Here is a 27,972-nt window from a genome sequence, read left to right as displayed (position 1 = left end):
TTCTTTTCCAATTTTTATTTTGCAGTTGCAATTGGAAATTATGTGCTTAATTATACCAAAACATGTTAGAACATATGACTAATCCTATCTATTGCCATGGGATGCAGGTCGTGCTTTTTTCAAATACAAACTGATGTACACAGAAGATCAGTAAATAAATGATACAAAAATAGACCATTTGTAGATCATCTATAACAACTGGCAAGTGGTGTGCCAACATATGTCTTTTCCTCCAACCTTTATTTAAAACAATCCAATAATAAAATTCTTTTTCAAACTCTTGTGTAAAATAGCAATAAAAAAGGAGGTTCACAGTTACACAGGAAATAGTCTTTGAGGGGGAAAACTCGCTACACTGTAGTTTCATGTTTCCACAAACCAGTCTTAACGATGCCAGAACTGTCCATATTGATAGGTTGACCGTTCTGGGGCCTCTCTAAGCTTTTAGCAGTTCCGCTGTCTGACGCCAAGTTCAGGCCGTACGACTTAGGCTGCACTTCCAGTTCGACGGTGAGGGACTGCTTTGGGCAGCCGTTGACCGGGCTCGGAGTGTGTGTTTCGGCGTCCTCCCCTGCCGCACCTCCGTTACTAACGCCATTGCTTTGGCCGTTGCCGAGGCCGTTGGCCAGGCTGCCTGCGAGGCCGTTCCCAAGGCTGGCGGTGAGGCTGTTGCCCAACGCCTTGCAGGCGGTCCTGTCTTGAAGGCGCGGCCGGCGGGGCAGGCTGGTGCCTGCATCGCTGCTGTCCTGCTGCAGCTGGCTTTGCTGGCGCTCGCGGTACGCCAGGTATGCCGCTCGCCGGCTGTTGCGGGCATGCACGCTGTCGTGGTGGTGGTGCCTCCTGTGGGGGGCACTCTGCACACTGCCCTCCACGCTGGTGGGCACGTCGTACGCATACTCACGCAAAACGGTCAGGCGGCTGGCGCGGTGTGCCCGCGCCCGGTTCTTGTGGTGCCGCACCGGGTGCCCGTTGACGCTGGCACTGCCCATGCCGGGGAGACCGTTGGTGCTCACGGGCCGGTATTGGACCTCAATTGGTGATACGTGCATCTTGATCTCGGTGTCCAGCGAATGCTCGGTCAGGCTGTTATCCAATAGGACGGCGCCATTGGCTGGTGCAGGGACACCCTTGCACTGCGCAGCCTCCACTTGCAGATTAGTTATCTTGCAGCCCTGGGCGGAGTTGAGCAGGCTCGGCGCACTCTTATTGGTGCAGGACGACTCTGTGCCGCTGGCAGGACACCTCCCCCCCTCGACGTTTCCCGTCGGCGGCGTTTCGGCGGCGGCGGCCCCTGGGCCGAGAAGGGCATCGACCTGCGGGGCGTAGCTCCGCCTCCCAAGGCAACAGGCCTGTGTCCAGTGCTGCCGCATGTCTTGGCGCGTTACGCAGTGGTGCCCCACCAGGAACGCCCCCAGCGCCAGGGCAGCCGCGCCGAACAGGCAGGCAAACACCAAATCAGCCGGGTGCTCCTGCGAAACAGCCAAGGCGCCAAACACCCACAGCAAGGTGCAGAGGGCCAGGGTGCCGGCCACGCCCGACAGCTGGGCGGCGAACGTGTGTTCGTTCTCCAGCGCTGACAGCAGCACGGGCGGCTCGCCCACAGCGGGCGAGGACTCGGCGTGGCCCGGGCCGACCTCGGCGGTTTCCGCCGCGGACAGCCGCTGCTGCTCCTCTGCCTGCTCCTTCAGCTCGAAGCGCCTCTCTGGATGTCTGTGCAGCTGCAGGAGGACGCGGAGGAAATACATGCAGTCCACGAAGATGATGAAAACTACTGGGCCGTAGAACGCGCCCAGACTGGGCTCCCACGCCATCCAACAGCTAAGGAAACACAACACGCTTCCGTTAGCCTTCGTTTAACTACATCACAAAAAAGGGGGAAAGGTAACATGCTACTAAATATTTACTGATCGTAAAGCCCGTAAAGAATACAAAAACACGCAGGCGCATGCAGAGATCTGTGCGATCAAAGCTCCATCGGTCATATGGGCAAACGTTTAGATTGCGGTTCATTTTTGCCAGAGTCTGTCCACAGAACCGCATCTCCGCATTCATCATTTGGCAGTTGTCTCGGCGACACAAGATTAATTAATCTCCAGAAGGACCTCAGATGGTGCGGCTTACCGGATCGCTCCGCTGCTGTGCAAAAGCGAACAGGTGGCAGACGCCCTGTGACCAGGCATGCCCCAAGAATAGAGTTGCGGAGCTGCGAACGCAGACCTTCAGAGGGCCTCTACTTTTTCGCCTCCGTTATTCGCTCGGTAACGGGTGGGCAGCACACGCCATCCCTAAACAACACACTGTCTGTTGTTATTTAAGCCTGTGGGAGTGCGGAGATACGACCGTGACAGCTGCAGCGAGCTATGGCAGCGTGGGCTCTGCGATAACCTCTCGGGGACCGACACGCCGACGTCTCTTCTCTTACAAGTGAGAAAGCGTACGCCGACAAAGGCGTGGCCTATAGCGTATCGAAACGTACACCTGCGCTCTGCGCTCCATTCAAGCATGCCATCGTGCTTTATTACTGTTCTTGTGCTACTCCGCCACCCCGGGCCGTACCCCCACCCACTGGCAGTTAAGAGCCATTTATTCAGCAGCTCATATGGAGCTGGTTTTCCTCAGCTGTCACCTGATCCAGGCAGTTGACCCGACGGGCCATACTTACTAAGGTGCTCCGCTGCGGCTGCCGTAGTTCTTGACGTTAGCGGCAGCGGTGATGCCACAAACAATTATCGGGATCCCTCCACCTATCAGGTAGAACCTGGAAAGGAAGGCAGAGTGTTTTCATGTTATTACCCACCGTGATATCCAGCCCTAGCTACATCTAGGCCTGCTAATGTGCGACATGACTGCTGACACCCACATTTGTAAAGCCAAATAAAAGACTGTGTTGGGGGAAAAAAACATGCATCCTCAAGTACATATCTACAAAGAGTGGTATGATTATTCCCTGTACTGTGCAAGCACCTCTCCTGTCATGGGAAATGTAGTCCTGTACCTCAGCATGGGCCTGGGTGGGGGAGGAGGCTCCTCCAGCTCTTCATAGATCTTGGTCTTGCGCGTGACCTGCTTGTAGATGTTCCGTGCCGTGACTCCCGACCACAAGGCTGTAGCCAGAGTGGAGTAGTGCAGCACTATGCCCACCTGACAGACACACACACACACACACACACGATTACAAATCTCCATAAAGTATTTAACCCTTTATAAGTGAAGCAGTCGGTGTGACTATAGCAGGGTTACTGCCTGGTCTGTTTCTCTTGAAAAAGAGGCTGTTTGTTGACCTCAGGAGTCAAATCAGGACACAGTGCAGTACTGTGGCTCTGCAGGCCTGCAGCTAGACACCCCCGATTTAAAGATTCCAAACTACAGCTACATTCAACCCTCTTTGCCTCTACGGGCATCAACAGAAAAAAAACCAAGCAAAAAACCTTAAATATTTCATGTTGCCATTATTAAACGCTCCGAGCAGTAGATGGTCAGGTTGAAAGGAGTGGGAAGGTGGGAGGTCCTACCGCTTGGCAAACACTGGTGTAGCGTGTCTGGTTGATGCCCCCGGCATAGGCAGCACATGTGAGGAGGACGTGCAGACACAGGTTCACCAACATGTGCCAGCACTTCTTGCTGATGCGCACGGACCTGTGGACACACGGAAACAAGGCACCAAAGTGATGCGATGTGCCAGCCGAACCCAGTGCGCCCCGCCGACAAAAACCTTACTGTGACGGTTCCGGATGCCGGTACCGGTTTGAAGAGGATGGAGGCATGCTGGAATGGAGCATTAGGAATCTCACTCAGTTACCCGAGTGTAAGTCGAAGGTGTTAGAATTAATTCAGTCTGGAATGCACTGCATACGACTGAATAAGATTCGATCATCTGGTGTCGTGAGTCCGGACAGCGGCTCATACTGAGCGGATCATACTGTTCAGAGCAGGGGGCTCTAGGAGCAGCGCTCTGACTGGACCCTTATGTTTGGCCTTTGATGGAGGGCCACAACTCCTTGGTTCGTACCGGTGGTGGTAGACGTAGCTGACGATGACAGCCAGCAGACAGAGCATGAGTACGATGGCTGTGGCATAGATGATTGCATGGAGAGGCTTAAAGTTGTACTCGATCATCTCCGTCCTGCTCAGATCCTGTCAAAGAAGAAACACGATGCAAAAATCTTTATTAAACATTTCATGCAATTCTGAGGGCTTTGCAAACTTTGGTCAGAAACATTATATGTTTGCCCCAAAGCAAAAGACACGTGGCCCAATCATTGCCAAGGCATGCAATGACTTTGTAATGTGTGTCCCCCTCAAGGGTCAAAGACACAACAGAAATAACAGACCAAAGCAGACACGGACCACCGAACAGTCTTGAACTGGATGACATTGATAGTCTGGTGAGAACTCGACATTTTTGAGAGAGAACTTTGAGGATTCTTTGCCCCCTACCTTACCATCAACAGGGCATAGTTGCTGAGCGAGTCGCAGGACAGCGTGGTGAAGTTGTCGTCGTGGTGAAGGACGACGCAGCCGTCTGACTGCCAGCCGCCCTGGCCGTCGAGGGCGGTGACGTCCCAACGACCTGCCACGGGGTTGGAGCCCTGAAGGAACCTACGCAAGGTCACGTTGATTGAGCTGAGCAGGGGCTTCGGCGGGACGCCCTCTGAACGGACACAGAAACAAACTCAGCTCCCACTCCCATTTCATTAACCTCGCCACTGAAACTCACCGCCAATGCCTTCGATAATAACGGCTTCGATATCCAAACACTCAGGCGGGCGGACACGTTGAAAATGATCAGACACATTCTGTGACGAGGGGCAGGCATGAACCGCAGCAGCGCATGCAGTACCCTCCGTGTTGCCAGGGCGACGTTACTGGGGGGCGGCACCCGTGTCCCGAGTGATCGGACCTTACCGATCTTGGCGAGGATGACGGGAGTGACCACGCTTCTGCGCTTGCTGCCTTCGGCCAGCACGCTGGAGTTGCCCGTCGGAGGAAAGAGCTTGCCGTTGCGGAAGGCCAGGAGCTGGAGCTTGTAGGCGGTGTCGTCGGCCGTGCCAGGCTCGGCCAGCGAGGGAAAGAGGGCTGCAGGGAACTGCACGGACGCCTCTACTATCGTGTTCTGCACGCAGGCGGGGGGGCGTTCCATCAACGAGTGTGCAGTAGTGAAACATGAAAGACACTTGCACATTAGATTACCAATGAACCTCGGAGGATTTCAAATGTCCTCTGATGATTTCAAATGATTTAAATCAGGCCACTTAATCAGACTACATATATCTTCTTGGCTGTACAGCGACTTCACCATAAAATTCGTAGCATATACTCTACAGGAAGAAAAAAAAAAAACTGCTCCAGAAAAACACCAACCGTGTGCAAAATAAATAAAAGCTGCAGACCTTTAACGCCAGTGCAGAGAGATTGCTGGTGACGTTGCATTTAAAGCTGAGCTGGCGGCCCAGGTTAACGTCAGGGTTTAGAGGGCCCAGGTGGGGAATCATGGGGCGCTCTGGCGCCACCTTCTGGTACAATGTGCAGGTCATGCCATTAAAGCTGCTGGCCTTGATCACGTGTGCCTCCAGTGCAATGTTGTGAGAGTTCTGTTAAGGCAGTAAACAATGCCACCAACCAAAAACAGACAGAGAATCAGAATACGTGAAGCTAAACCAAACAGTGGGCAGCACCTAATCAATCTGTCCCCTTTTTACTGATTTCCCTGGTGACAACTGTAAGCGGGAGTGCTGCGCGGTACTTACTGTGTAGTAAGAGCCGGTGGCCAGGCGTGGAGCTGCGATCCTCTGCAGGCTGTCCACGATGCGTGAGCAGGCGCGCGCCTCCTTCTGTGCCATCCACAGCACACGCTCGTCTGTCAGCATCAGGTTACTGGAGATGTCCACCATCACGTCCCCTAGCTGAGACACGAGGCCCCACCCCCCCGCACCAGTGAGAACCGTGCAGCATGCCGGTAAAGCATGTACAGGTGTTTATTGCGCAGAGACGTGTAGATCTCGGGAAACTATACCCACAAGAGAAACGGGGATCCTAGAACTCAAAGGACGAAAGGACGGATTGTTGGGGAGGGTGTGGGGGTTCGGGTTCAGCACAACTCATACAGTCGTGGAGACACGTGCATCATTACTTTATAAGATCAGCATTAGAATACACTACGCATTGCGAACCAATGGGGGGGGCTTTCACAATAAGGGTTAGAGTGGCACTGTCTAGAAAAAATCCCCTTATTGAGCTAAGCTCGGTCTACACGGTCGGGTTTAGCATCCAGGGGCTTAATGATAGCCTTGGACATGGTAAAGTAAGTATGGAGCAGCCAAAGTTTCAGACTTCAGGATAGTCTGGTCCGGTGAAGCACAAACATTGTCTTAAAAGTCTTCAAGAAATTTTGGAAATGAATTATTCGAAGTTACTTAACCACAGGCCTGAAGATAATATAAGAGTTAAACCAAGTAACCATTAGATTGGACAGGCCCAAACCTTAAAACCATCACAGTGACACACCGAAGTGCTTTCTCGTATGCTTGCCAGCACGCGCATCGTTGGCTACCTCACCTCTTTATACTTCTCGGCGAACGTCCCGATCTTCTCAATCATCTCGGCCACGAAGATGACGTCCACCTTGTCGGAGAACTTGGGGGCTTCCACGGTGTATACCAGGAGCTGCTGTGCCGTGTGCACGGCGTTGGTCAGGTTCAGTGCCATCTGCTCCCGCGAGGAACAGAAGCCCGAGCAATTCAACACAAATCAATACTGCTTTTTTAAGAAAAAGTGGTCTCGGAATAATGTTGTGACATTGCTGGCATCGGGTTGCGTTATTTCACAGCGTTTACCCCCCCACCCCCAAGAGGCTCCCAAAAGGGCGTGTGAGGTTACTGGGAGAACCATGACCCATGAGCCTGTGCGTGTGTGTACATGCGGCCTTGCACCTGGTTGATGATGTGGAGCACGCGGGTGGTGTCCTTCATGTACTCGCAGCGGGTGTAGTCCTCCTCGGCCCAGCGCCCGCTGCGGTTGCAGCGCCTGCGGGCGGCGGCGGTCTTCCGCCCGAGCCACCCGAGTAGATCCCTGCGCCGTCACTTGCCGAGCACAGGGCAGGTACGCCGTGATTCCTGCCAGCGTGCGGGGCCACCTGCAGGCACCGGACAAAGTCATGACCGAACCGCTGTGTAGAGACCTGGACAGACAGTGGCTTTAGCGCAAACTCTGCTACGCACACAGCTCCTCTGACCACTAGAGGGCAGCAAATGGCTGAAATGCCGGAACCAGAGTTTTACGTCAGGAACACGCGTTTTAAACCCAACCCTAACCCTATTCATTGCAGAGGGAAGCACACAGGTCTGTTGCACTCACTTGTACTCTCCCTTGTTGTTGGAGACCCGTTCGGGGGTGCAGTATTTGGCCGTGCTCTCCAGGACCACGATGTGGACCGTGCGGGTGTTGTTGCCCCGGCTGGTGCGCACGCGGCACTCCCAGTCGCCGGTGAAGCCCGGCTGGATGTTGGAGATGGTCAGGGCGCTGCACGGGGAGGAGACAAAGGAATACTCAAATGACAAGAAACGGGCAAGGGAATGAGGTCATCTCCCGGCCTCCTGAGCCACAGCAGGGCTCGCTACACATACTGGTTACAAAAGAGAAGGGACAGACCCGTTATTCTGTAATATTACCTGAACCTGCTCACCCATCTATTCTTTAACATCACATGTACATTGTGATAATTACAATGATCAATAGCGAAAAACAGGTACCGATATTCACTGGAGGCCTGTTACTTTAAATGTACTGAATAGGTCTTATTTTCAAAGCAGTGTTGAGTGGTGGTCCTCAGGGCTTAGAGGTAGTTTAGCACTGTGTTCACTTTTACTAGGCAGTGAAACGCGGTCAAATTTTAGGGGCACACCCGCAACGCAGCCGGCGGTTTGCAAGGGAAGCGATACGATCCAACGAAATATAAATAATGTACAAAATGTACACTGCAAGTAACCAAGCAACCAGCAACGAATATCACCATATTTCATCACTTTGTTGCGGAGCATAACCATTATTTTTGGAAGAAAAAAAACAAAAAAAAACAAGAAACCAGAAGTATGATATTATAACGCCACAGCTTCATAGTCCTGAGCCGGGGACGAGTTGAGGCTGGAGGATGCCATTCGATGATCCCAGCTGGAGATCTTCAAAAGGTACCACCCAGACGGTTTTCAACACTTGGGTGTTAGTGTTACATGTCAACATTTTCTATCCAGGATGGCAATTTTACTCCTTTAATCACCAAACTGAACAGGGACTTTCAGCAGGGGAGTCTCACGCTCTCTCATGCAGACGGGGTTGAAAAGGGAAAAAAAATAAAAATAATTATATATATATATATATATATATATATATATATATATATAAAAATAAAAGCAAACACCTGGATATTTAATAGCCTTCCACTGTTCTTACCTAAATCATTTTTCTTTCTTCATAAAACAAAGTTATCGATGAGTTTATTTACAGTGGGGAAAGGGCCCAATTTTCTTAATTGTTCTTCTGTAGCCAGTAGACAAACTGCTTTTTGGTTTCATTTTCCTGAAAGGTGGTGTGCATTCGGATCACTCTCTCGTCATTCTTCATCGCCTGGAGCTCTGGAATTTCCGCCTCCTCCTCCCCCTCTTCCTTCTCTTCTAATCCTTTAGTTCCATCTACCTTAAACATCTGGGCTCAGTTCCACCAAACTTTTTTTCTTTTTTTCCTGCAACTTCTAGCCCTAGTCCTATACATGAATAACCTATTCACACCTTCAAGTTTTGATCCCACGTTTTTAAACTGGGACAAATTGAGTATTAGCTCTTTTAAGGACTTATAATGACACCTGTTGCAGCGTTCTGATAGTATGCTTAAAATTCCAACTTTCCAGAACTCATTTGTTTTGCCATTTTCAAGTTCCAAATTGCACACAAACTGCCTTTGCTTCATTTCCACAGCAGCCTAAAAATGTACCTTTGTTTTTTATAAGGGGTCATTTCTGTGCTTCACAAGATCATTTTATCTCTTTCTGAAATTAATATACTAGGCCTACGGCCTAGTCCACAGAGGTGAATCCGAAAACATGTTTTTGCGTTCTGCCTATTCAACCACACTAAAATTGCACTTTCCAACACTAAAAATGCATCCCAATATGCTCTCCAAAGTCGTTAATTCTGAAAACGCAGCTTTAGCGTTATAATGTGGATCAGGGAAAATGTATCTTTTATGCGATGTCGTCATGTGACTTCCACAGTTACAAAATGGCAGAACCTTTTGTCACACTGTTTACTGCAGTAGGCATTTTAGTTTCATGTGTAGCTGCTCGACATTGTCTGTCCAGACAAAAAAGCCATTTATCCTTTTTCTTCCTCCCTCACAATTTTTTCTATATGTCGGCTGCTGGGTCTGCACGCAACTGCAGCAGGTAAACAAAGGAGTGTGACATAGGAATGCTATGACATAGGCGTCAAAAGGTCACACATTCATTTTGTCCATCGTTTTTGTGTTTATTGCGGAAACCTCTGGAAAACAGCCTCGAAACACCAGTTTAGCCAAAACACAAAAAAACAGCGTTTTCCAATTTACCCATGTTAGTGTGGACAAGGCCCAAACGGAAGGTGCAGTCAAGGCGGAGTTGGATTAGGATTGGCGAGCAGCAGACGTTGTGGAAAGATTTAATTCTTCCTCCTTGTGTGCACATTTGAACTTAATGCAGCTCGGATAGCTACTCAGAGCTTATACGTATAAGGCCAGGCTGGCTAAGATGTATCCAGACGTTAGCTCGAGCAGTCCTCACTGCGACACTGATCCAGCAGTTCTCTCTCTCGTGTTTTGATCATATAAGAAGCTGGAGAGATTTTTTAACAAAACTCTTAAAAATGTTTGTCCCCTTTTGGCCTTTCTGCTGATTCTACTATGTTTAGATCCTGACGATTCTTTTGGCGTGGTGGAGAACACTCATCAGCTGGAAGTCTACCACTCCTCCAGCCTGCTCCCTTTAGCTGACAGACGTGGTGTTTTCTCCATGTCTGGAGAAGATTAAGTTAGTTTTAGAGAGTGCAGGGCTTTGTTTAATTGGTGCCAACAGCCTTTCACTGATCATTTTAAGACACTTCCAAAACTACCATCCTGCCAGGGTTGAAGTTGGCACTCTTCCTAGTGCATTTAAAAAAATTCCTCACCCTCCTTTTTTGTTAATCCCTCCTTGGTGGGGACGGGTTTGTTTTTATGTTTTGTATGGGGTAAAAACTTGGTGATGGCCATTTGTATCAGTGACTTTGTATCATTTTCAACTATGATTTACTCATCAATAACAATAACTTAAAAACAAAACAAAAAAAAGGTACCACTCAAAACTTCCTCCTTGCATCCTCAGCTCCGAGCCCGCCTGCATTTACCTGGCAATGAGCGAGCAGTTCTGCACCATGCTCTTCTCGATGTAGATGCCCTGCGTGGCATCCGGCTCCACCATCTTGCCGTCCTGGTACCAAAGCACTTGCATGTCCTCATCCACAAAGGAGGCCATGCACTGGAAGGGCAGGCTGTCACCTTGGAACACTATCTGATGCTGAGATGGGGTCATTTGAAATGAGGGCAACTCCAGGGGTGCATCTGAACAGAGAGAGGGAGAGTGAGAATATGAGAGAGAGAGAGAGAGAGAGAGAGAGGCAAGCCAAGAGATCTCACGGAAGGAGACGGCGTGGCACTTACTTACACTTCTATTTATCTTTATCGCTTGGTCCCTTCCAGGGCCATTGAGTGGGTCTCTATATACGTTACCAACAGCTTTAAACTTTAAACTGCCATTTTAAATCCCTAACATTTTAACCATCTTTCACCAATAATGGTTAACGGTCAACATCAAAACGTCATCGCGAAGCAGTTTCCACAGACGTATTAAGGCCTGTCAGGAAGGGCGATTTTTCACCAAGGGGACTAGACCTGGACTTAATCTGTGTCTGGGAAAGCAGCCAGACAGTCTCTTCATTGTGCCATTGAGTCACGCTCTTATCAATCTTTATATTGCACAACCTCTGCAAAGAAGGGGGGGGGGGGGGGGTTTGTTGTGTGCCAAGCTTATCTGCCATCTAGCTGAGCAGTCTGCACTAGGCCCTGGACATAGGTTAAGAATAGGAGTGCTTCATTTGCATACAACACCCTGGAACACTGTAATAAAACCAAAAAAAAAAAAAAAAAACTACCCATGATCTACATTTAATGGCTTCTCTTACTTCTACAGCACATATGCAACATTCTTTCATGACCCACATACTGCCACTCTCAAATGTGTGTGAACGCATACAGTTAGGAAAAGACATCAGTCACATGCGAGCACTGCAGCGCGTGCGCCAGGGTGCGTGAACGCGCGCGTACCACAGGTGAGCATGTCCGGCTTGAGGGCGGTCAGGAGCTGGCCCTGGAGAGAGCGCGGGTACGAGCAGCGGGTGTCCTTCACCGCCACGCTCCGCTCTTTGGTCCAGCGCACCAGCCACTGCAGGTTACAGTCACACAGGAGAAAAGGGCTCTGGAACTCCCTGAGACACAGAAGGAAAACAAGTCGACAGGCATAGCAGGCAACAAAGCACGACATGGTGCACCTTTTATTTCTCCCTCTGCAGTGCTTGCGTTACATTTGTGGTACGTCAGGGCTTGCAGACAAAGCCTTCAGTCCTGGGATTGAAATACACCCGATTTGGTGGACCGATACAAAAAAATAAAATAAAATAATTTCTTCCACATTTGTCAATTTACTCACAGTGTCTTAAGGGAGACGAGGCTGTCAAATGTCCCTTGGGCCAGTGACGAAAACATGTTCCCCGAAAGGTTTCTGAAACAAAAGCACAGCTTGACTGCCACAACACGGCTCAGGACGAGCACGGGTGAAATTCTGCAATGCTAAGTGGCCTCTATATTAGATTGGTCATATATTGTGACCCAGTTCGCGGAGAACTAACTGAGGTCATCTAACGCAAAGTTTGCTGCCCACACTGTCAGTCCTGGCCAAGGCCAATTTGATGAGTCAGCGCTCAAGAGGATGGACTTTAATCTTTCATTTAGATTGTTCAAGGGACACTCAACCTGATTGATTTCACAATTCTCAGAGCCGGTGCATCACCGTGGTCTCTGCATACACTTTGTTGTGGACCCGGGGATCTAATCAATACCCCCCCCCCCCAGTTCCTCAACAGCTTAATTCTAATGTCGTTTGAGAGACTTAATTAAGATAGCAGGGGTCATTTTACCCCCAAACTGGGGGGTGGGTGTGACACACTAATACATGCATGTCTACACCCAAGGGAGGCAAAGGCTAACATGTTAATCTTAGATCACATGATGCACATTTTAGTGTCTTTGCCACTAAAGCCAAAACTGATATCTTAAAATTAATCTCAAAACATACCAACACAAAACAACAAGCAAACAAACAAATATCACAACAGGCAGCTCTACTTACAGTTTGACCAGATTTGTGAGGCCTTTGAATATATCCACATTGAGGCAGCCGATGCGGTTATTGGACAGGTCTCTAAGGGGGGAGGGGCGGGGCAAAAAAAAGGCACATTTAGGTGGAAGAAATGTTACATAAAATTTCACATAATAAATTTCCTATTCTGCATAACTTATAGCATCAAACCCTGCACCGAGTAGCCTAGATGCTTACAGAATCTTACAGAGGAAAGCCACTGGGTGAGGCCATGGTAGGTTGACAGTGCTCCTGTGTTTTTCACCAAGTGCATTCTTAGACTTTAAGATCTTTGTCTTATTAAAACCCCAACATAAATCCAATCGTCAGCCTTAACTCTTGGCGATGTGTGTTCGTATAATTCTCGGCCTCCGTTATCGCTCCATCGCTTTTTGACATTGCAGGCAGCAGTCATATCAAAGGAACTTCTAATTAGGAAAGTCTAATTTTGCCTTGGGCTTCTTCATGGTAGAAGAAAGATCCTGGTGGAAGATCCTAGAACTGTAACTATCAAAATATCATGGCGTGTTCTACATTTGTCTTTTAAAGCAAAAGGTATTTAAACCTTTTTACTAATCATTCCCCTGAAAAGAACTAAAGGACTCATGCAGCTGATGGTTCTCGCGGCTGGACGTAAAGCATAAATCCTGACTCCTCCCTCATGCGTTCGGATATGCGAAAGATGCACCCAATTCCAGAGGAGCAGAAATAGCACAAGATCCTGCATGGGCAAACGCTTCAGGACACGGCCCTCAGGGAACCACAGAGAGCTGCCATCAGTCCTGCATCCTGTAAAATGGTAGGGTGTTTGGGAGCAGACGCGGACCTTTCAGCCCGTCGTCATGGAGACGTGCTGCTTTACAACACTGGCACCAGCTGAGGAGCTGCTGCTGCAGGATTCCAGGCTAGTTTCAACGTTCTTATCTAGATTCTCTGGATTATTCGAGCGACTGAGAATTCAGCTCTGAGGGGAAGAGGGTGGATGGCGTTACATCGGCCAGGTTCGAGTTGGACTGCCCCTTCACCCAGCAGTGGCGACTGCACATGGGATGGAGCTCGGTGTTTCACTCCTCTAGCCAACATGACACGTTAGAATGGATTCCCTATGCTCTGCAGACAGTGATTAACTCTAGGAAACAGCCAGAACCACATGTTTTAAGGTTCTTGCTCAGTTGAAGTCCTGCCTGTTGACTCTAGTTACCATTTCCTGTGGGGGAATTCACAATTCACAGCAAAGATATTCCACTCTTGAGACTGGAGACCTCAGTTTAACTAAGAAAGACCTTTATAGCTGACTTGGGATCAGCAATTTTAACTTTAGACCCAGGAGGTGCAGAACCTGATGCATGTCGCCCTGCTAACTGAATGGCTTACTTTGGGGGAGGGCTATATTACAGTTATAGGCCATTTGTGATCAAGAAGACCAATCATTTTGTATCGCTGAAAACGAAGACATTTCACTCCAAAGGAGCGAAAAACCAAAGGAATTTAGCACCTCATGGAAAGTAAGGCCTCCTTTGACAGGAAACTGCTATAGCTGCACCTGTAACCCCTTGACCCTTCGTCACTCTATCCTTTTTCAATCTAAACTGTTATGTATCCTACCCTCATCCTCCCCTCCTCATAAACTCCACCGTCTCCCCCTCATTCCTTCCATTATCAATTCATCTCACTCCATTCCTCCTCTCCCTCATCTCTCTAATCCTGCCATCTCTCACCTCCACAGTGCTCCTTTAAACTCCCTTTCTGTCACCCCCAGCGCACCTTCTCTAGCTCCAACCCCCACGTGAAGACAGAAAAATTGGGAGCAGCAGACGAGGCCATGTCTCACTTCGAAACGTAACGGGGCAAACGCAATTAGGCGATTTGGGGCAAAGCAGAAACAGCCGGGAGAAATTAAAGACTGGCCTGAGCTGAGCCAGCACACAGGGGTCCTTTTGTTGACGGACCATGCGACTGAGCAAATTTCCCCCCTAGTGTACTCCGTATGTCAATCACCTGTGTCTCCCCTTTCCAAAATCAAACTACAGCACGGGGTATGCGTCAAACACAAGTCTTTTCATTGTTGTTTACAGTTACAAGGGGGTTTAACCCAAACTGTCTTATCGTTCTGAGGATTCGGGACATCATCTTTCCAACATTTAAACCCCAAAAGCATAGCAGTTCTTCTCACTGGTACCTTAAAACTATGCAGCAGTGTGGGGTATAAAAGGGGGAAACCACTCTGGCCTTTTTTTTTTTTTTTAAGAACGTTAGGATGACAGCCATACTCTCACAGAGGAGCTGCATACCTCTCGATTCAGGCAGCCAAGGAATAGTTTATACTGGCAAGAAATGTGACATTCTAACAGGGCCGCTATGCACACAAGCTCTCTGCATGTGTGTATATATTCACGTCTCACCGCACATATGCTCGATTCAGACAAACCCACTCTTCTTGTTTAACTCGTCCCCCACGCCAAAAAGTTGGAGGGGCATGGGGTCACTGCCATACACTCAGACACAATGTCAATAACATCATGAAGGACTGCAGTAACTGTAAATTGTAAACTGTAAATTGCATATTATATATATATATATATATATATATATATGTATGTATGTATGTATGTATGTATACATACATACATACACACACATATATATACACATACACACACATATATATACATACACACACATATATATACATACACACACACACTATATGCACTGTATCCCCTCAGCTCGTACAGAGCAGTCACAAAACCATTTCACTGCGAGTTATACCATATATGACTATGTACGCGACAAATAAAACTTTGAAAAAAACCCAAAACACTCCAATCTCCAATACCAGCCGCTCAGAAAATAAGAGCTTTAAGAAATATACATAAAGGAATGCCAAAACAAACAGATACGCACACATGCATACACATACAAACTTTTCCACCTATACACGCACAGTCTCTTTAGATGTAAACATTTGCGGAAAACAGCAAGGATATGCATTAGGTATGGTATTCATCCTGAGCAAAACTACTAGAATTAATGACAAGGTATTCACAGTTGACAGATACTTTTCTGCAGTATGTGCACATGCACATACACATACATGTGTGCACACACACACACACACACACACACACACACACTTCACCCTTGTCATGTGTGCATTAATAATGCAGGAACAAAGACAGACTATTTTCAATTTCCTTGGCTTCACATAAGCAGACTTTCAGCTGTACAAATGCATTCAGTTGGTAAAATGCAATGAATCACTTCAAGACTGGAGTGAACAAATCTTCAAGTCTGGTGTAAACGACACCCATGGAGAGAGAGGGATTTGATTTGAAATGTACTTACAGTCTTTTAAGAGCAGTGAGGCTCAGAAAGGCTCCTGGCTCAATGCGGGTGATGAAGTTGTTCTTTATATCCCTACAAAGGAAAACGGCAGATAAGAAGCAGGAAGTTTTACAGCTCACTCCAGATCATACACGAGTTCTTAAATGACTTCAATGACATTAACAAACATAATCTAATCTAATAACAGTATATAAACCCAAAAAAAACCCAACCAAAATACTGACAGATGATCAGGCATCATTTGTCAACATGTTATAATCACTGCCAAAATCAATATGGAATAATGCAAGAATGAATTCATATGCACCTTTTTAGCATTTTGGACAAACTGGCTGCCACCCCCATACCGGGGCTTTAATGACCCTACTGAGAGCACAGGGAGGAGAACACCAAGTGTAGTGACCTCCTAGGTCAGGCCGTTGAAGAAAAGGTACACCACACATCCGACCTCTGCTAGTCCGCTAGCAGCACCTCCCTGCCCCAACCCCTCAGCACTACCCGGCTTCTCCATACCTCAAAGGCCGAGGGCCCTTTTGAGGTCTCGTCACTGTGGTTTGTGGGAGAGGAGCGCAGAGACGAGACAGGCCCTGCTGACAGGAATGGGTTTTGATGTTCTGGGGAGGGCGGCGGGGGGACGCTGTAATTTTCAGACAGCTGAAGGCCTTTCATCAGGATGAGGGGGAGAGGCGAGTACATCGTGGAAAGAGGAGTTCAACGGAATACGCAGGCTCTCGTTTTTAAAGCTTTTACGCTTCTGCTTCAAATAAACGAGCGGGAATGCAAATACACCGGTTAGCTTTGCGATCGGAAATGACATGAAATGATCGGCATACGTACAAAGGAGCACATCACTGAACTCGGCTGTACAGATGGTGGCCATCTTAACCGGTGTTAATTTTCCACGTGAAGGTATTCTCAAGCAGGAGAAACCGAGCTCCGCAGCAGAGCATGCGACTGTGGCAGTCAGGGAGCTTCAGGAGCACACAATGCCCTGTACACCGACAGGCACCCTACCCACGCAGCCACTGTTTGAAAACTGCACAGGGCTTAAACTCCAACAGCAAGAATAAGAGTGAAGAATTCATCTACAGTGCCGAAACTGTCCTGGCACTTCTCACCAGATTAAATACATAACTGGATCAGTTTTAGTCAGTTTAGTTTAGCTCTCATTGCATCACAACGGTCCAAACATTCAACCTCTAACAGCCAGGTATATACTAGATCCCTCACGAATCTTTTAAATGGGTAGTCAGTTATTGTTGGTCTGAGGAAGTCTTAATCCAAGTTTAACCGACTGTTCTGCACCACTGAGGGAAGTTCGGTGGCTTTCTGGAGTAGAAAGACAAAAGAAGATCATCTTAACCCATGGACAGCAAAATCAAGCTCTTGGCCTCAGCCACTCCAGGAACTGAATTCTAGCTTCCATCGCGAGCAAGTGTCAACAAGCAGAAAGGTTCTGCTGCACTGTAACAAATAATTCAGACACTTCTTTCTCCTCCAAAATGGGAGACACTGTGGATGAGTTGGCGTTAACGGTCCATTTGGAATGGTAGTGCCATCTTACTCGGCACAGAATGCTGGGGACTGACTGCACTAACACATTTCATCAAGTCATTATCATATACATTAAAATGAGTAAATATTTAAAAACAAATGAGCTTCAAGATGAGGGGCCAAGTCATACAGACCATCCCAGTGAAGCAGTAACTTTGTGCCCATTCAGACAGCAATAACAAGGAATTCTTTCGGCGCATTCCTATTGAACAGAAAAGAGCGGCGGCCATGGTGGCGCTGCAATTTCATGGCTGGAAAGCTGGAGGCAAAAGGTGGATAGTGGGTTTTTTTTCTTTTTCCGTCAGCTCTCCCTTCCTGCCTGTCAATCACCCAGCAGCGAACAGCTGCTGCTCCAGCACGCAGGGGGGCTGCGGTGTGAGCCGCAGACCACGCCGAGCCTTTATTCCGTACCAAGAAAAGTCCGACACTCACAAAGGCATCCGGAGGCCCAGTGCTCGGGGGGGAATCTGTCCACCGACACCTCTGGCCTCTGCTCCTTTCGTTAGCATAACAAAAGTAGAGTGTTGTCACGTGCCGTTAGGGCGACGGAGCTGGTATAGGAAGGGACAGGGGGTGGGGGGAGAGAGAGAGAGAGAGAGAGAGAGAGAGAGAGAGAGAGAGAGAGAGAGAGAGAGAGAGAGAGAGAGAGAGAGAGAGAGAGAGAGAGAGAGAGAGAGAGAGAGAGAGAGAGAGAGAGAGAGAGAGAGAGAGAGATTGGGGGGGACGGGGTCATAGCTTCAGCGGCAGCAGACTTTCACGCCCAGATTCCTCCCGCTTTCCAGCCGTAGATGGATCAAAGCTGTTTACATCCTTGATGGGATCGGAGAGACATCAGCTCTCTTGAATTTTAGTGTCTCAAGACAGTGGAGAGTTTAAACAAGGAAATGTGTGTTTTAATACGGAGGGCCAGGCTGTCAGGATGGAAGCCGTGCAGCTCAGGATGTGCTCCTGTCAAGATGGCCCGTGCCGTGCTCAGACTGCTTTGGGAACCAAGAAAGGACAACCTCCCAAAAAGTGAAGCCCGCCCTGCTCTGAATACAGTTTCTTCCTGACATCCCATCAAAAGTCAGAATCCAGCAGAGTCCTTTTTCCAGATTCCCAACTGGGTCAATTCTAATTATTTTGTGTCTTAATAACACCTAGAGGGCAAGCATTAATGCCTTTGTTAACGGTGAGATTACCCAGAATACATTGAAAACCCAGGGCATATTGGTGTCAAAGGTACTGTATAAGGAACAGGGTTGCCAGTGGCATCTAATCATTGCCAAGTTATCAAGAAACACCTCAGAAATGCCTTCTGTCTTTTTTCCCCCCACCTTCTTCTTATGCAGGAATAGCAGTAATGACATGGAAAATATACCCTTCGAATTCCAGTCTGACTGCATCATGTTATTTTAGCCCTTATAGAAGCACGAAGGCCATTAATGGGCTGGTTATTTTATCTGCATGAAGCCATTTTCAGGCAGTAAATCACTCCATGACACACTGTAGGACCCAAATGTTTCCCTGTATTTTCTGGAAAGACGATGTAGCAAATACGTTTAACTCCAGCAACACTGGCCCACGAGATGAAACTTTGCAAACGGATCTGGAGCAAACCCAGCATCCCAATCCCACTATTCAAATGTTACTATGCAGGAAATAATCGCTAAACCAGTGCAAACCATTTAGGACCAACAATGTTCCCGACTGTATCCATAGATATGACTGAGGCCTGACAATGGCACTCTCTGCAGACAGCCACTAAAATTAACTTTCCCTTCTACCAACCCCCCACTCTCAACAGGCACTTTAAGTTTCCTCAAATACGCTGATGCACTTGTGCTGGCAGCTGACAGACTAATATAGTTCGCTCTACTCTTGGCAGCCTTCACGCTAGGTCTATGCTCACGGGGTCTGCATGAACCTGTATGTTGCTGGTAGGTTTTTTTTCCCCTCCTAAATGAGATGCGCACTTTGTCAGGCCAAGGTGGTATATCTTCACAGGTTCCAAACAATGAAGGCGCATTAAAAGAACAAGCGAACACCAAATAACAAGAAATACAGGGTAACTTGAACTTACAGTCTCTCGAGCGTGGACAAACCAGCGAAGGAGCCGTTCAGAAGTTCCTGGATTTTATTGTTGCTTAAAATCCTGCAAAAGCAAAACAAAGCATTTTTAGAACAGCCATAATCATATGCAAATGAAATGCAACAGTAATATATATAGTTCAGCCTTTAAAGTTTTGAAGCAAAGAAAACTCTCAAACTCTCTTTCTAAAACATCAGACTTCAAGCAGAAGATTCTGCAGATTCAATATGTGAAGCACAAGCTGAATAAGGCCGCTACTTCCCGTATTATGGCTAACGCTTTCCTGTGCCAGCTGGTACAGACGTGCCAATCTGATGGTGTAATAAGTAAGCCGGATATGCCAACAGTTCCCTTCCACTATCACGGATCACGGGGCTGAGAAGCAGCTGTACCAAGTGTTCATCTGATGAAATGTCACAGGAGAAACGTTCCAGAATATGTATAAGTAGCATTTTCTGGAGGAAACGCTTGCACACAAACATTAAGCAAGCGATGCTGCACGCTAAAGGAAAACTCGCCAGGCCGTTCACTGATGGCCGGGCAGGATGCAGTTTGCACGCTCGCTCTTCGCTCACAGGGCCACGCGGCTGTAGTTACCGATTGCTGGAGGCTTGCTTTATTGCCGAGCAGGCCAGCTTTGCTCCGCCGGCATGGATATTTCTGCCCGGGGCCCCGCGAGAGCCGCTAACGGTTCCTGTGCTCGCCCAATCACACTCCAGCCCCCCCATGTCGAACACCATATGTGCAGAATGCTGGTGCATGGCAAACCATCACATCACCTCTTGGCGCGATTTGGTGGAAGACACTGACCCAACATGGGCCGCAAAGCCAGGTTATCCTAGCCAGGGTACAGATTGCACTGAAAATTAGCAGCCCTGAATGCATAGCTTATTGGTCAGCTGGCATCAAAAGCCTGGAATTAAATATTGGATGAGGTAAGCAATAAAACACGGGTGGAATAAAAACGAGAAAATAAAATCTAATGAACAGTCTTAGTAGTTAAATCAAGATGGACGCTGACTGTAATAAACAAGGCTGTCTAATGAGCAATGAATTTAAATTGTAATCAACAAGGGAGTCTAATGAACAATGAATTTAAAATGTATTTTCAAACTCAAAAGGTCAAGTCTGCAGTAAATCTGGATGCATGTTACATCTATCTGCAAATAGTATTCATAGTAAAACAGCTATAATTTGGTTTACAGGCCAATTCCCAGGAGAGGGAGCATAATTCAGAAAAAACTGCGTAAATATGCACAAATGTCTTGTAAATCAGCATTGGGGAGGCCAACTAAAAGGCAGTTCTGTCTGTAACGTTCTACGCATGGCCGTCTCCCCTAGAGAACAAGCGGCAGAAGACAAAACATGGCTAAGAGAGCTGTGGAGGTCCTCCACCAGACCTTGGAAATCACCAACTTCTCACACATTCATCTGGGAGGTGATGCCTTCCAATTCCTTAGGCCAATACAGGCTTGGTTTCAGATATTGGTGGAGCTTTCCTATATTTTTCTGTAAACAGATGCTCAAATGTCTGGATAATTTGTTGACTCCAGCGAAGTCCAATCCTGTACCCCCCCACCTTTTCCTAGGACAAATAAAGTTCGGACAATTGGCATGTAAACGAGCCCTGGGACCTGTGGGCCCTACAAGCGAGGAGACAGGACTCTCCCCCGGCATTCTACTTGTTATCTTGACATTCAAAAACAATCCGAGAGCCCGAGGGTCTCCCTACAACCAGGACAGCTCAAGGAACACAAACAAGTCAAGTCATGCTGCATGAATGGCCAGTAAATGGAAGACAATAGGACTAGAAGAGAATAGCATGTTACTGTCCAGCCAAGTCATTTGTTTCATTAATACAGGTATGAAAAACAAACAGCATACACAATATGCAGCACATCACAGACATGCATAGCCTTCAAAAGCATGTAAATTAATTTAATTTGTTGCCAAGTTTGATTACATTAAGGAAAAATACACATCATAGATCTTTGTCAGGGACACTCAGTATCGCTACTCAGTGAGGAGCAGCTCTAACTCGGGATGAACAAGATGCTTTGGGACCCTAATAATTATCCTAGCTTTCTCTCGCCATTACTCAGTATGACTGTTCTAGAGCTCAACGACTGACTTCTGCAGACTGCCTACAATTTTCAATGACATTTTAATAACCCAGGCCAAATCATTTCCATTTGCTGATAACAGATGTCCACACATTTCAGAAATATTACACAGAATCCAGTGAATGCATACTTAACAAAATATCATTTCTATCCACAACCCCTTTAAATTTCCAAATCAAAGGCGACCTCTGACTAATGTTCATGCATACACGTTGAACATTAAATGTACCATTCAACTGGTGATCAAAGTATATTCATAAGTACTTAAACAATTGATTTAAAATCCTTTGTTGTTTTTTCCAATGTTGATCAACATGGAATTTACACAAGTGTACCAATTCTGAAACATGACCAAAATAATCTGAAGCGTCATCATTCTTATAAGAACAGGCCAACTAAGGCAATGTCAACTGCATATTTAAATAGGTAAAAACAAACCTTCTGCTGTTTCATCTCATTTTTGTAGACAGAAAGAATACTGGTGATAGAATATAACCCTAAGGTGACCCTGTGTTTAAAATTAGAGGATGCCCCTTTAACACAACTCTGTGGATGATCCCTTAAGAAGTCCCTAGCCTAGTGCAGCAGATGTCAGAAACAACATCTTGAACATCTCAAAGCCAAACACAGTCCATCAGCTATTAAGGTCTGACCGTATGAAAAGCCTCTTGAAATGGGATAGACTGCACGAGAAATCAGAACTCCGTGTTTTGGCATGGGGCCAGAAGACGATAAAGATCATACAGCAGTGACTTGTTCACTACACTCCAGCTTTGCAGAGGGAGAAAAAAAACAAAACAAAAAAACAACCCATGTCCATTTACGTAGCTCCTTTTTTGCCCCCTAAAACAACCGGCTAATGATTACACGGTCTCAGTTCTAAAGAAGTCACAGGATTGATGAGACAGAGACTGATAACCCTGTGCTATTAGCATGTAGAAAGCTTCCTAATGACACACAATAGGCTTTTGGTTAGACTCATTTAATGCTTAAAATACCTGTCAAAAAGAAGTGAATGAAGCCAAGAGGCAGAAGGAGGGCCAGGTTTCTGCCACAAGCTTAGTCAATGGGCCGATATAAGTAGGCTTACCAAGTACCCTCAAGAACAGCCAGTAAGCATGTCAGATCCACACAGACACACACACACACACACACACACACACACACACACACACACACACACACACACACACACACACACAGACACACACACACACACACACAGACACACACACACGTATAACTACTGCTAAATGGCACCCCCCCAGTGGAGAGCAAAATTGCGAGGCACTGTAATCAGAGACTTTACCAACAAAGTGCTTGTCACAAAGAAACGAAATCAGTGCTGTAACACATACCACCACTTCCAGTTCCATTGCAAAAATATACACAGAGCTTTGGGCAACATCATTTGTCTGTTTGGTGGTATTGAAAAATTATACCCAAAAATCAAATCCATGCACTGGAATTTGATAGCATTGTTTTCCTGTGAAATCTGGCATACTGAAGAGCCTGGTGTCCTGTAGACCTAAAACCTATTCAAAGGTTTTTCCTGAGGTAGAATCAAGATTCTTGTTCAGCTCTTAATCAAGAAAATAGAAGCAAATATCACAAATATTTGTTCATTCACAACTGAACGGGTAGTGTAACACTAAAAGACACTAAGAAAAGAGGTTTCCCCTTCACTTACAGTAGGTCACGGTATGACTAGCAAATGGCGGTCACATCATAGCTCACATGGTAAAGTAATATTCTCTATAAGCAAAACGTTCAAGTCATTTTACATCCTTTTGGAAAGCCTAAAGACCTGAGGTAACACCAACCTACCCCCCATTTACAGAAGAAATCATCCCACAACACCTCTGATCTCTCGGACCAGTGGAAAATGAATTTGAAAAATGAAAAGAAACAGTCAGAATAAAGAAAGAAAATCAACAATTCAACTAGACTCCTAATAGTGTCTGAGTAAAGGCAAACAGCTGCATGCCGGAACCAATCCTCTTAGCCTGGGCACCGCTTACACAAACACTTCAAATGATCCCAGTTCACCTCTTCATGAGGCAGCAGCTAAACAAGTTAAGCAAAGGAGTCAAGTACTCTACCATCTGATGCAACACATTTTAGTGTGACACATCTGTCCAAAATAGTGAAGTCTCTTTACGAGGTAGAAAGTGTGGGATAAAAAAAAAAAAAGATATATACAATTTTGTCAAAATAAGAAGCATGTCAAATGTTCCTTTTTTTTTGTTTACACATGACAAAAACGGGACATTTTGGGTGTAGCTAGAGGGAGGATTGGCTGCGTGACAGACTCGGGCTGGCTTGGAACTGTCCATCGTTCACATCATCCCAGATGATCCCATCTTGCTGTGAAACAACATTTAACAGGACTGCTGGACTGTCAAACCAGGATTTTCCTACACTGGGTGGAAATCCGTCATGGTACAGTGGTTTGCTATGGGCAGCAGGTGTGTGTTAAGGAGAGAGAAGCAGCCAGGTGCATGTAGAGGGTGATTGTGGGCCTGCGTGGGGGTGCGTGTGTGTGAACATACACACTCACCACGGCCTTCAAAAAGACACCCAAGACTCACAGCTGTGTGTACACACAATCAGCAAGGCATACAAAAAAAAAACGTATGAACGTATGTGTGCGTGTCCGAGACACAGACATGGTAGATTCTAAAAGACAGAAAAAAACCCCACAAGTGATATGCTGTAGTGTCTGCCTGTCTGTTAACCGTCAGTGCAGTGTCACCGCCGCTCAGAATGACACAGCAGTGGTGAAAGATTGCTGCTTCATTATGGTCAGAGCCCAAGTCCAAAAGAAGAGTGTCTTTGAAGGGGAACAAGCTGAGAAATACTGCCTGTAATTTTATCTAGGGTTGAAATCTCACGTTGGGGAAAAACCCCCAAGAACAACACTTCCACAAAAGAGCAGAACACCAGCATGAAACACTGCCCTGATATTAAACATTCTCCCTTCCAAAGGTATTTCACAGAACTTAGGGGGTGAGATTTCCCTTTCAAGTTTAAGGTGTAAACCGACCATTGCCAACACACCCCTCCACACCATAAAAATATATATTTTTAAAAATCACATGTGATGTGAAAAAACAAACAAACAATGATGTTTTCTACAATTGTGAGAGACCCCTGAAAGGTGTGCGGCATTGAGAAAAAAAACTCTCAACCTAACTGCTCTGCCCAGTTAACTGCCGAGGACAATGAAATAAACCAAACAGCCTGGATGATTTTGTGTGTGTGTGTGTGTGTGTGTGTGTGTGTGTGTGTGTGTGTGGAACTGGAGGTCCCAGTACAGGCCCCAGGAGGTACGTGATTGTTGGGGTCAGACGAGGCCCTAGCAGTCATCGTCTCCCCTAGTTAACTACACGGACACGTTAGTAGTACAGGAGTACACCTTTCTCTAAGGTCACTACACACTGTCAGCAAGAACAAGATCTATTTGAGACATTTAGGCTATATAGTATTTTATATCAAAAGACCATCACAACTGACTAACTTTTTCCATTTCTTTTTTTCTTTATGCACAAATGAAAGCACAAAGGCCTGCTAAAACAAAAGAAAGATTAGCAAATTCTAAACAAACACCAAAAATTTGATTCCACTTCCAATTTGAATTACGCAGTACACAGAACTACCGCATGGACAGATTTGTTTGGTCTGAATTCCACGATTCATGCTCATGAAGCCAGTGGGACTAAGCAAGTTAAATGTGAGTTCAGATTTTAGCCTCCCACTGGAATGCACAAACATCCCATAGAGAGACCACAGACTTGACGCTTGCTGAAGGTTAATTACTCCCCTTATTCAACGAGTTCCATCTTTCATATTTCAAAAGGTCAGGACAACATGCACATTATAGGTGGCAAATTCCAAAATTTCTAAAACAATGACTCGCAGCTTTTGTACAGTAGACAGGTATTAAAAAATTAGAAATAAATTAGCATCTTAATCTTTTAAATATGAGTGTACCACAAAAGGCATGAATGTGACACTCAGATTTTGTCCTGTTTCCAGTTAAATGTGCCAGTTGCACTTGCTTATCTGATTCCATTTTACAATGAAGTGGAATTAGGTTGGTTGCAAAAAGCAAAAACAACACTATAGTACAACCTTCTAAAATTCAGAAAACATGAAAATCCCCACATTTTTCCATTAGAATTTTAGACCCTGCAAATAGAAACATGATAAACCTTTTCCTATTGACTGTTTTGTTTATTTAACAAAGCTCTGTAAAGTTTAAAATAAAATGACCTTTCAGAATACGAAGCATTTCCTTTGCCCAAAGTAATGCTTTAGAAATGCTTTTACTCCATAATGGAAGAGCTATTCTGAATCAGACAACACTGTCATCTGGAAATTGATAATCCTTAAATTATCTACATACACTTGCTGTTTAATGTGACAGCAAGCATTATTCCTGTATCATGTGAAACTAAGAGTATATGCTAACTAAACTGATAGAGCCCGGGTTAGGGTCTTGTCAGTCATGGACCCTCAGAATTATCCTACCCCACCAAGCATGGCTCTGCTTGTTACTTCTGGCATGTACATATTTTACACCAGATGAGACCAACTGTAAGAAAGTAATCAAAGTTGTTTTTTTGCTTCAAAAACATGCTGCTTACAGAAACAAACTAACAAGTTTGCTTGCGTTCACAGCTTGTGCGTGTTCAAGAATTAGATCACTTAAGTGAAAGGAACTATGCTGGAAAGGCACTTGTTACAATATGAAGAAAAAAACAGCCCACACTTGATAAACACTGCAGTATCCAGCAGTGCACATAATCCATTGGATTTCCAGTTCATTCATATGTAATTCATGTAGCAACAAAACATATAATCCCATTTTATATTACTCACACTTCTCAAAAAGGAACAAAAGATTTATTGACTCAGAGTTTAGGTTTGGACTCAGGAGCACAGAAAAGAAATCCTCTAGGGCTAAACTGTTGTGTTGCCCAGAAAGTGAGTTTGTGCTCATCCTACTATAAATTAGTGAATGCAATGTTCTCCATTGCAGGGGGGCAATAGCTACGCTGGATTAGAGGTAGTAAACAACTCGATTTTGCCCCGAAAATGGACATGACGGGTCTTCAAGCAAGCACGGGGACCGGTCATTTTTAAGATACTAAACCACTAGACACCGAAAGGAGTAGCTGGTTATGTCCACACGAGCAGAGACAAGAAGAAGAGCAGCGGACACGGTCACAGCGCAGCTTCGGTGCTTTTACTTACAGTGTGACTGTCCTGTTCGGAAAGGACTGCGCAGGGAGGACCTGATGGAGCTCCATGTTGCTGCAGACGACCTTCCTGTCCGGCGTAGCCACCGAGGGAGAGCTTTTCCCCGCATTTCTGGAGCGCTCGTCATACGATTTACAGTCAGACGATACCGCACAGCTCACGACTCGCAGCAGCACAAAAGCCAATAAAAGGACAAGGGAACCCCCGGCCGACATGTCTGGCTCGTCTTTTGTCGATATAAACACGAAGGGGATGGGGAGTATTTAGTGTAACGTGTAAAACATGAAAGAAACCCCTCCTCCACCCTTACTGGGTTTGTTCCATTAAAACAGCCGCTATCTCTGCGAGAGACGCTCAGCCACGGCCACAAAAGAGAAAAAAGTCAAAACAGTAGGCTGGGTTCCTTAGGTCATGTTGAAAGTAGCGTGCCCAGAATAATAACGCCTGTACGTTTCGATATAGCATAGCTTTGTGCGCTCCACGTTACTCTACACCGAGAAGCGTCGGTGCCCTTTGTTTTCCAAGCGATTCGCTCAGCGATTCCGACTAATCACGTCGGTCTAATCGCTTTAAAAGTTCGCGATTATTGTGCTCAACGAAGCAAGCTATTGCAGTGAAAAGCGTAAACTTTGACTCGGGCATACGTTATTTTCTTTCTCGCCCTCGATGGTGAACCAAATGCTGCTATTTGCTTTTTTAAAAAACGCAAAACTTCGGGAAATCCGATCGCACTTCGATCAAGAACTTTTCCCCTGCGATCTTCTAATTACCCGCACGCCAACGACTCCCAACACCCACGGCGGTCAAATAATACTCAAGTGCCAGCATCTTCTAGCTTCTTGAAAACACGACTTAAACGCATATCCGCACGAAAACAATAACGTTCTTAGAAAACAACGCGTCGAATAGTTTTTCCCTCTTTCAGTTATTATGTTTCCTCGACAGCCACAGGTATCGGACGATTAAAGCCACGCTCCCCTACATCAACGCGCAAGAACAAGCAAACCAGTAGTAAGAACTGCACTATCCTTGTTTGATCGAGTCCATAATTTTGCATAAATCCATGAACATTGTATCCCATCCATATTCCCCATGCAACTCTTCCAGGCTCCAGCTTCCAGTTCCTCTACTGACGTCAGCGC

At 46.4% G+C, this 27,972-nt stretch overlaps 1 protein-coding gene across 1 annotated transcript; it reads right to left on the bottom strand.

Annotated features, from left to right (window-relative positions):
* Positions 1 to 27,961, bottom strand: LOC113580469 (adhesion G protein-coupled receptor A3). The gene is given in 20 exon segments (XM_035519822.1): positions 1 to 1,818; positions 2,663 to 2,758; positions 2,996 to 3,141; positions 3,513 to 3,636; positions 4,010 to 4,134; positions 4,443 to 4,651; positions 4,906 to 5,113; positions 5,391 to 5,591; positions 5,748 to 5,903; positions 6,556 to 6,705; positions 6,930 to 7,031; positions 7,033 to 7,132; positions 7,354 to 7,518; positions 10,407 to 10,620; positions 11,383 to 11,543; positions 11,765 to 11,836; positions 12,464 to 12,535; positions 15,818 to 15,889; positions 19,434 to 19,505; positions 26,825 to 27,961. Coding segments are annotated over 20 exon segments (4,134 nt in total). The 5' UTR covers positions 27,046 to 27,961; the 3' UTR covers positions 1 to 350.
* Between the last annotated feature and the right edge of the window lie 11 nt (positions 27,962 to 27,972).

Source organism: Electrophorus electricus, chromosome 19 (assembly GCF_013358815.1).
Source record: "Electrophorus electricus isolate fEleEle1 chromosome 19, fEleEle1.pri, whole genome shotgun sequence".
NCBI lineage: Eukaryota > Metazoa > Chordata > Actinopteri > Gymnotiformes > Gymnotidae > Electrophorus > Electrophorus electricus.
Note: the sequence above shows the minus strand (reverse complement) of the source record. Positions and strands in the feature narration are given on the sequence as shown.